The 9,549-nt window shown below is 42.7% G+C and overlaps 1 protein-coding gene across 2 annotated transcripts in view; it reads left to right on the top strand.

The window, feature by feature from the left end:
* The first annotated feature begins 6,047 nt into the window (after positions 1–6,047).
* The window catches only part of GAD1 (glutamate decarboxylase 1), a 115,414-nt gene continuing 111,912 nt past the window's right edge, over positions 6,048–9,549 (top strand). Inside the window, exons 1-2 of one of the 2 annotated variants that reach the window (XM_033947105.1) lie at positions 6,048–6,363; positions 7,666–7,812. In XM_033947105.1, the coding sequence (XP_033802996.1) occupies positions 7,743–7,812 (70 nt within the window). In that variant the 5' untranslated portion in view covers positions 6,048–6,363; positions 7,666–7,742. Of the gene's footprint in view, positions 6,364–6,693; positions 6,759–7,665; positions 7,813–9,549 lie in introns of those variants that run through there. The other variant, XM_033947106.1, reaches the window with a different exon arrangement.

The raw sequence follows: 9,549 nt of genomic DNA, 5'->3' as shown, positions 1-9,549 counted from the left end.
GATGTCCAAATACGTTTCTCCCTCTTCTGGTTAGGTGGAGTCCGTCTGGTCCTTGTAGTCCCTGGAGCGTCTCGCCGTGGTTTAGGAATCCAAAGTTCATTTCTATGCACCATAATCGGAGCCATTCGTTGGTCCTTCGAATACGCTCTTCTCTAGCTCTGCCTTTGTTTCTTACTGGAAGAATTGACGAAAAGACTACCTGGGCTCCTATCTGCTTCAACTTCTTTCCCAGCGCTCCAAAATCTCTGGGGATGTTCTCTGCGGCATTCCTAGCAGTGTCGTTTGTGCCTACATGGATGAGAAACATGGGAAAATTATCATTAGGTTTTAGAATTTTGTCTAGGTTAGTGGTAATATCCTGGATCCTGGCTCCAGGGAGACAGCAAACCTCTCTTGACTGCAAATTAGGCCTGCAAATCGGTCCCTCGGTACCCCTTAGCATGGAGTCACCAATGACTACCACTCTTCGTTCCTACCGAGGGGGCTGGTCTGCGTGCTCTGGATTTGATGTTGTGAGCTGGGTATCTTCATGAGTCTCTTCAGCTATTTCCTCTGTAGTTCCATCCTGTAAGATCTGAAATCTATTTCTTAGGGTTAGCTGTGGTATTGAAGAACGGCTATCCTGTTGAAGAGAAAAAGAAGAAGAAGAGAGTGAGAATGAGGTAGGTTTGTTTCGCTTGCTCGTAGAGGAGGTTACTAATTGCCAGGGGCCAGCATCTCCAATCATCTCCTGTACTCCAAACGTTGTGTTTAGTGCTGTAGGTTTGGGTATGTTGAGAATGGACCTGTCGTGGGTTCTCTCTGTGATGTGTGACAGTTCCAGGATAGCGTCGTCGATGAAGGCCTCGTCATCCCTTATGCTCCTCAGGCGCTTTACCTCCTCCCTGAGGCTCAGTAGTTCCTGCAAGGTATCTTCGCCTAAGTTTCCCAGCTCCTCTGTCTGCGTAGAGACTGTAGTGCACTTTGAGAGGGGGGGGGGAGGTCTCGGTCTGCACTGAGACCTCTGCCCTCTGAACCATGTTGCCCTCTGCCTTCTGTGTACAGACCTCGAGCATCCTCTGTGTCCCTCCGGATGCTGGAGTGTCGATCTTGATCGTAGCTTTGGTACTCCGTGTCCTCCCTGCCATTTCCAAGTTAGAGCAATTTAGTTCTGTAAAGAGAAAGAGTGAGACGTTAGAGAGTATGTAAGGAGAAAGAAGAAGATAGAGATATTGAAGATATCAGAATTTTTTTTTATTTTTTTTTATATATATATAGGGTCTGAGAGGATCAAGGGAGGATTAACTATCTGGCTGAGAGTGTAAGAAAGTGTATGGGTGTGAGAAGAAAGGATTAACTATCTGGCTGAGAGTGTAAGAAAGTGTATGGGTGTGAGAAGAAAGGATTAGCTATCTGGCTGAGAGTGTAAGAAGGTGTATGGGTGTGAGAAGAGAGGAGGAAGAGTGTGATTGATCGAAGAGTTTAGATTAGGCTCTTCTCAAGGCCCTTCGCAAAGGCGCTCGCTAAGGCGAGCGCCTTCGCCGCTCGCCTTCGCCGCTCGCCTTCGCCGCGCGCTGAACGGCTGCGCGCCGTTGGCCCACCTCCTTTTATGGAGGGGCCCGGCACCAACTGCTGATGCGGTGGGGGTGGGCGGGGCTACACGCCGCTACCCCGAAGCCGCGTTGGATGTTTGCCGCTCGCCCTCGCGCTGCCTTAGCCCTCTCCTGCTCCTTTCTGCCTCGTGTGCTGCTTGCAAGTATCTCTCCCTCTCCTACAGCAGTGGCTTGACCGTCGGCTCTCCTCCTTTTATGGAGGGGCCCGGCGCCAACTGCTGATGCGGTGGGGGTGGGCGGGGCTACACGCCGCTACCCCGAAGCCGCGTTGGATGTTTGCCGTTCGCCCTCGCGCTGCCTTAGCCCTCTCCTGCTCCTTTCTGCCTCATGTGCTGCTTGCAGGTATCTCTCCCTCTCCTACAGCAGTGGCTTGACCGTCGGCTCTCCTCCTTTTATGGAGGGGCCCGGCGCCAACTGCTGATGCGGTGGGGGTGGGCGGGGCTACACGCCGCTACCCCGAAGCCGCGTTGGATGTTTGCCGCTCGCCCTCGCGCTGCCTTAGCCCTCTCCTGCTCCTTTCTGCCTCGTGTGCTGCTTGCAGGAATCTCTCCCTCTCCTACAGCAGTGGCTTGACCGTCGGCTCTCCTCCTTTTATGGAGGGGCCCGGCGCCAACTGCTGATGCGGTGGGGGTGGGCGGGGCTACACGCCGCTACCCCGAAGCCACGTTGGATGTTTGCCGCTCGCCCTCGCGCTGCCTTAGCCCTCTCCTGCTCCTTTCTGCCTCGTGTGCTGCTTGCAGGTATCTCTCCCTCTCCTGAGTAGGTGGGCAAAATGAGAGAGGAGAATGAAACAGAGAGCCAGGATTAAGAGAATGGGACTTCTATACCACTTTTTTTTTGTGCACATTCAAAGGGTTTACATATATACAGGTCCTTATGTTGTACCTGGGGCAATGGAGGATTAAGTGACTTGCCCAGGGTCACAAAGGAGAAGCACCGGCAGCAGCTCTACTGCTAGGCCACCCTCACTGCCGTTAAGTTACAGGCAAACAAGTCATTTTATTTATTTATTTATTTATTTATTTCAAGAGAATTCACAGGATCCAGTCAAAGAAGCCACTGAGTGCCGAGCAGGAGCGCCAAAGTGTGTGCCCGCTCATTGCTGCTCAGCGGCAGAAGAAGCCAGCCATGACTGACCGGGTTAGCAGGGGGCAAGAGTAAGGAAAGCTCGCTCCTGCCTGTTGCACCTCTGGACCACTGGGGATAAAAGTAAGAGAATAAGTGGCAATTTGGGGAGAGGCCACGGCCCCTGTGGTTCCCCCCTCTCCCCCCCCCCCCCCGTTCCGATGCCTCTTCCTCAAAGGGTTTTCATATGCAATCAAAACCATGATGGTTTGTGGTTGTTTAAAAATGTGGCTATGTTAGTGAGGGGGAAAAATCCCCCCTCCACCCCCCCTCCCCAACAGCTATATGAAAGACTGATATCAAATTACAGGAAGCATTTGGTTGTAATTATTGCTCTTAATGGTGATGCAACTAGTTTAGGTAGCAGTTGCTATTTTACATGGGTAATATGGGTAGTGGATAGTGTTCTTAAATAAATTAAGTAATAATAGACTGTATTTTGTGTTTACTCGATTTCCCTTTGCCTAGTATTAACGTTTGTTTAAAGATCAGAAACTATTCAGTGTGCAATAATGGAGGAAGTCAGGAAGGGAGAGCTCTTTCACCTTACTGGATGATGGGAGCCCAACATGCTTGTTTAACTAGGACTCAAGGATCCACTCTGTCTTGAAGAGTGCAAGGGAGAGGACTGGCCTTAAAAAGCAGAGGAGGGGGAAATAGGCAGGGCAGGAAATTGAAGAATGTGTACAGGAGGAAGAAGATAAAAATAGAGAAAGCAGGTGAAAGGAAGAATGCACGGGGGGGGGGGGGGAGGAGTACATACACACACTCACACTCCTCTCATCCCTGTGTGAATATCTGTGGTATTTTTTCAATTTTGTTTAGGCGTTTGCCTGTTTCTAATAAAATTTAATCATCCAAAAAGTGCAAAAAACGCTGATAAATACCTATTTAAAATACTCTCCAAAAACATCTAAAGGTCAACGAGGGAAACTTTGCTTCAACAATGTCTTTCTCTAATTCAGAAAGTGTACTGTTATTACCAGTCCGGCAGAGCCAACTTTTCTTGTCCATGGTGCTGAATTCAGTGGACTTGCTATTTGACAACGCAGGCATTACTTTTCAAGACGTAAATTGTAATGATGTAGTAAATTTACATTCTATTTTCAGTTCATAAACTTTAAATAGATTCCAAACCCAAGAAAGACACCAAATGCAATGAGTTCCCTTGAACTAGATTTCTTAAAAAGGACTTTTCAGAGCCAACAGCATGAAAATAAAAGTCTCTGAACGAGAAGGGAGATAAATTGTAGACCTCATTCCATTTTCTTTCCTTTTAATATTTTGTTCACAAGGAAAACATTTATTAGTATAGGGGGGGTGCTGAAAAGTTCTCAACCCAACCAACCAACTTCCTAAATTCTGAGCCTTATTTTGCCACTATAGTTGAAAATAGTGTTATTTTATTTCGTTAAGTGCCAATTTGCAGAAACGAAATTCTATGTTTTTTGACATTGTTTAAAATCATTGATTGAACCATACCCACCTCATTCTCTTCTTGATTGGGCTGAGAACTTTTCAGCACCCCCTCTACATTGCTAATAGAGACGTGTGTAATGCAATATTGTAGAACTTCACATATGGCAAAATAACACTTCTTTCCTAGGTTAAATTAAAGATGATGATGATCAGAAGACATTTTTTTGAAATATCAGTAACCTGAGGCTTGCATTCCTCGGAGCTACCTTGTAATAAAAAGTCACAGATTATTTCATAAACATGACATCTAATATATCCGCAATGACCTTGATGGTGTAAATGACATCAAGGACACTGCAGGACCAAATACTTATTATTCTGTTCCAGCTAGTGGGTGCCTTACTTCATATGGCAACTCACAGTAGTGCAAGGAGAATTGTAGGCAAACAACTTTTAATGAATATATATTGCAGTTGGTGTACTGTATATATTTTTGGAAATGTTGCAATGGAAATCAAAAAGGGGATGAACGGATGGGGGTGCAGTTTTCTTTCCATTTACAAATCAGAGCACATTAATAACGCATAGATGTAAAAGTATTTCCAAAAACAATAACTAAGTCTGGAAGTTATGCAAAACTATATAGGTGGTATATAGCCATTATCATTTAAAATCTTTTTACAGCTGTTTTATTTCTTTTGCATTTGCTACTGTAAACTCCTTAGGGGACCTTTTCAGTGATGAAAGAAAATGATTTGACATTGAAAACTGACATGACTCAAATTAGAGTGTGCATTCCCACCTCATCAATACCACCGGCAGATTTTCTTTCCAAACTCAGGTCAACTGGCAGCAAGCCTGGGTTTATTCAAATACTACTGTAGTTAATAGCTTTAGTTTGCCCTGACAGTTCTCTACATAGAATGTCCTTCTTTTCACTGTTCATTCCAGGAAATCTTTGAATATTTTTTTCTAAAACATGCAATGCCCCATACTTAAAAATAGAAATAACCTCTAACAAAGCTTACTGTTTGAAAAATGTTATCCAAATGCCTGTTTTTTAAGATAACGTATGTTTCTTATTTATTTTATTAGAATAATCTATTACATTCGGCAGGTTTCAAATAGCCGATAAAAACTCGTACTAACACCACTGTAGAAGAAAAATCTTTGGGTTTCTGATGCCCTCTTGTGGACACACGGTCACAAAGCAACCACAAAGTTTTCTCCCGCCTGTGAATGAAGGCGGCCACAGGAGAAGTAGGAAACAATACAGGTTTGATTACAAATTGGGAAGCTCCAGAGGTTTCTGGATCCCACTATCAAAACGAAACACATGTAGTGACCTTCGTTTTCTTTACTAATATATTGTTTTTCGAGTTAACACATTTTATTTTAAACTGAAATTACTACACTATTGGCCAGCAATATGTAAATATTAAATATATGTCTCCCCCGAAAAGGCAGTTTCCACCAGAGATCATCAGGTGTGCAAAGAAACGCCGGTTAAGACTACGGATTAAATAGTAGAAAAAACATATAAATTGTAGTGTGAAATTGTCCAGATTTACATGTATATAAAGTGCCCATATGTGCATTTATGCTGGCAACATATATTATATGTGAATGTGCATTTATGCTGGCAACATGTATGTATATATAGATATGGTTACCAGCATAAATGCAAAATGGCAAAAAGGTCCTTCGAGGATGGGTTTGATCCTGTCACCCCCGCATAGTTCAGCAAATGGGGTGTGTTTCGTGCGTACTGAATTACTCATAGGGTCATTTTCTCCTCATGCATCTTCGTGATCAGGATTGAGAAAGGAGCTCAAAAGCCCCGAGGCCACCCAAAGCCCTACAAATAAGTCCCGTTCGCCTGGATAAGCAACAGTGGCCCCTGTGATCGCCACAAGGCTGTCACCTGCCCCAGCCCCAGACTCCGGGCTCCGCTGCTTCCTAGAGCCCGAGGAGGCGCTGCCGTGAGTCACGCCTGCGTAGGAGAGACGATTGAGCGAGCCAGGCTTAAGAAAGCGAAGCAAAGTACTTCTGGAAAGATTATTTTTAAAAAAAGGAAAAGCCCAGCTCCTATTGAAATCAAAATTGGTGTCGCTTCCCCTAAGAAAAAAAATTTTGTTTTAAACAAACGTTTTGCCTGTTATTAATTCGCATTTCTTTTGGGTGGCAGCCGAGTCTGCAGCCTGCCTTAGGATACCTTAAACCAAAGGTAAGTCCCGTGTCTATCTGTCTTAGTCCAAAGCTCGTTTTCCTAATGCAAAACAGGTCTGAAGATTTGGCTGGAGACTGATATGGAGTCGGATCAGGTGAAATGTTTAACGCTTAGAACCTGTTCCTTTGGGGGGTTCCGACTTTTCATGGAGCTCTTAATGTTCTTTTTTTTTTTTATCTCTTAAATGATATATTGAAATTTATGTCGATTTAAATCGCAGAACCGTTTAGATTCGGAAGTGCGTTTCCGGATTAAAGTGATTTTTTTTTTTTTTCGTGAAATATCGTGACCTATATAGTCGTACACAAGAAGAGTTGTATAAGGAGGTAAATAAATGCGATCCATCAGTATTGAACAAGATGCGTGACTGATTCTGACCTCTAGCCAGAAAGGTAATTTATCGGACTGATTGCAGTTTCAAATGGAATAAGCTATTATTTAACAGGGCAGATAAAATGACTCAACCTAGTTTAAATAGAGTATGTCAATATGTGGGGATGGAAATGAGAGCTTTCACAGTGATCAGCTTCACCTACATACATAAATAAATGTATAGGCAACTTCTATTTCTAAATGTAAATAAATGTATAGGCAACTTTACATAAATAAATGTATAGGCAACTTCTATTTCTAAACGTATACACCTGCGTATATTCATAATTTGGACTAGATAGCTAGCTTCCATGAATGTATGTAAATATCTGCCATAATTTCCATTTCCAGCCTGAATCTATCTATTCCGAAGAATTATTCTGGGATCTCAAAGATTCTCTGCTGCCTGTAGGGTATCTCGCTTGATAATTTACCCTCTTATGTAACGGGGTTTCGTTTGACAGGAGCCATTATTATGGTGCTCAGTGGTCATTGCCATAATTACTCTAGACTTCACGGTCTGCTGGACCAGTCTGTCCGCACAGGATGGAGCTTTCAGGCTCGAGCATGGAAGGGTTTCTCTTTGCAGACTGTTGAGGCATTCAGTCCTCTGCTCTGTGCCATTAGTATTCACTGGTTTCTCTGCTGGTCAGCCAGTGGTCACTGTGTCCAGATCAGATGCTACCTCATCACCTGCTCTACTTTGTGTCAACCCTCCTGTCACTGAATTATTTGGTTAGAAAATAGGATGCTATATGGACAATTAGGTGCAATCCTTTGTGTCCCAGTTACCTGCTAATGTCATTTGGTGTGGACTCTATGGAAACCACCAGCAGCAGCCATCCAGGCTATATAACACCTGCTAACTAGACCTTCACCAGGATCTGACATTTTTTTAAATTCTTCATCATTTCTCTCCCTTTGCAGTCAGACGTTTACTTTTCGTCTCGGATACGGGAGGAGTGACAGCGGCAGAGCTCCAAAGATCCCGTGCCTCAGGAGTGATGGCATCGTCTGCTCCTTCCTCCTCCAATGCCAGTCAGGATACCAACACAACTAATTTACGACCCACAAGTAGGTCTTCATTTGTCACCCCATTAAATCTGCCCTGTGCATTTCATACTTTCTTTTGGCTTGAGAGGGGGGTCAATGGTGCATCAAAGGAATACTACTTTTGACGTAAGAGCAAGCCTAAACCAATGCCATATTTGTTCCCTACAGAGAAACATCTGAATCAGACAGTTTTGTAAAGGAAATATAAAGTGTACACATCTGAGCCTACTGGTTTTACTAGGATGTTCTAAATATTCTTATGTTTTTTTGGGGAAATATCGATTTATTTTGCTATGGAGTTGGAAGTATCGCATCTGTTTCAGAGGTTCCTATATATTGATTCCATCCTTGGATCTTTAAGTGTCAGGTTTACATGGAACAAAGCTTCAAACTTCTTCAGCCCTTCCAGATTTAAAGTGAGGAAAATCCAGGATTTCTTTGTTCCCCCTTTTAAAAAATTTTAGTACGCTGGATTTTATTCTGATTTCCAAACTAAACCAGGATGTACCGATTGTGTTATTTATGTCGAAGGACTATAATGTCAGTGAAACGCCAATTTTTTTGGTTTTGTTGTAGGCAAACCAACATCAAGGCATACTATTCACATTTCAGAAATGCAACAAAAAAGTGTGAAATTAATTTTAGAATCTGCAAGGTTCATGTTTAAAAATAGAAAAATAATTGATTTTTTTAAAGGAAGGCATAATCTCGGTGCTCACAGTACATTTGTTCTTTTTCCTGGGGTAATTCTAATGCTGTGGTTTTCTTTAGATTGCAAAGAAAGCTGTAATCAGATGAAATTATGGTGCTAATTGTAGCTTTTTAAAATCCCGGATCTCTAATTGCTATGAATGTGCGCTGGGTTATGGGGTTTTAGTAAGAAGCAAGGGATGCTGAAAAGGCAGTTGTAAGCGGTTGATAGCTGTGCCTTAGTCAATTTAGACAATACCCCCCCCCCCAAAAAAAAAAAAAAAAATCAGGATAACATAATCACCAGACAAAGAGCAGTGAAAACCAAAGAATAAAAGCTTGGCAGGCAGAGGAAAGCTTTTACCCAGACAGAGATTCAGGGGCTCTGAGGCATGAAGAGGGAGTCATTACTGTGATTATTCTGCAAAGGGAAGACAAGAGAAAGAAAACCACGTAACAGATATATTTAAAAAAAATGTCATTGTAGCTTTGCTACGTCATCTTTAAGATTTCGTCAAAAATTGGGCTTGATAAGATGAGAGGGTAGCAATTAATAATATAAACGAAATAAATCAATGTCTATAATATTGATCATCCTTTGAATCATTAGTAGATGCATCATAGATTGTAAAAAAAAAAAAAAATGACATGCTAACTGAATATGTTTCTGTGAAATGGTTAAAAAAAATTGTGATTTAAAAATGGTGATAATCTAAGACAACTAGACTACCATTTTTATTTATTTTATTTTTGTTTCATTCTGAAGGAACAGCAGTTTTGATAAATGTCCCCTGTCTGTGCTGTCAAGTTTATCTCGGTATTAGCAATTGGAATATCTGAGCTTGTTTATAGATCTCCTTTCTTCTCTAATCCCCCCCCCCCCCACACACACACACACACTATTCTCCATAAATTCCTTCTTTCTTCTTCACACCTTCCTTGCCTGGTTTTCTCTCTATCCCTGATTTTTTTCCCTCTCTTTTCAGTTTTTACATCCTCATTTCTCTCCTCTCTCCACAAAACCAGGGCTTTATAGTTTCCTCTATCCCTTCAGTTCTTACTTCTCTC

Source organism: Geotrypetes seraphini, chromosome 5, assembly GCF_902459505.1.
Source record: "Geotrypetes seraphini chromosome 5, aGeoSer1.1, whole genome shotgun sequence".
Classification (NCBI taxonomy): domain Eukaryota; kingdom Metazoa; phylum Chordata; class Amphibia; order Gymnophiona; family Dermophiidae; genus Geotrypetes; species Geotrypetes seraphini.
This window is presented reverse-complemented; position numbering and strand designations above follow the sequence as displayed.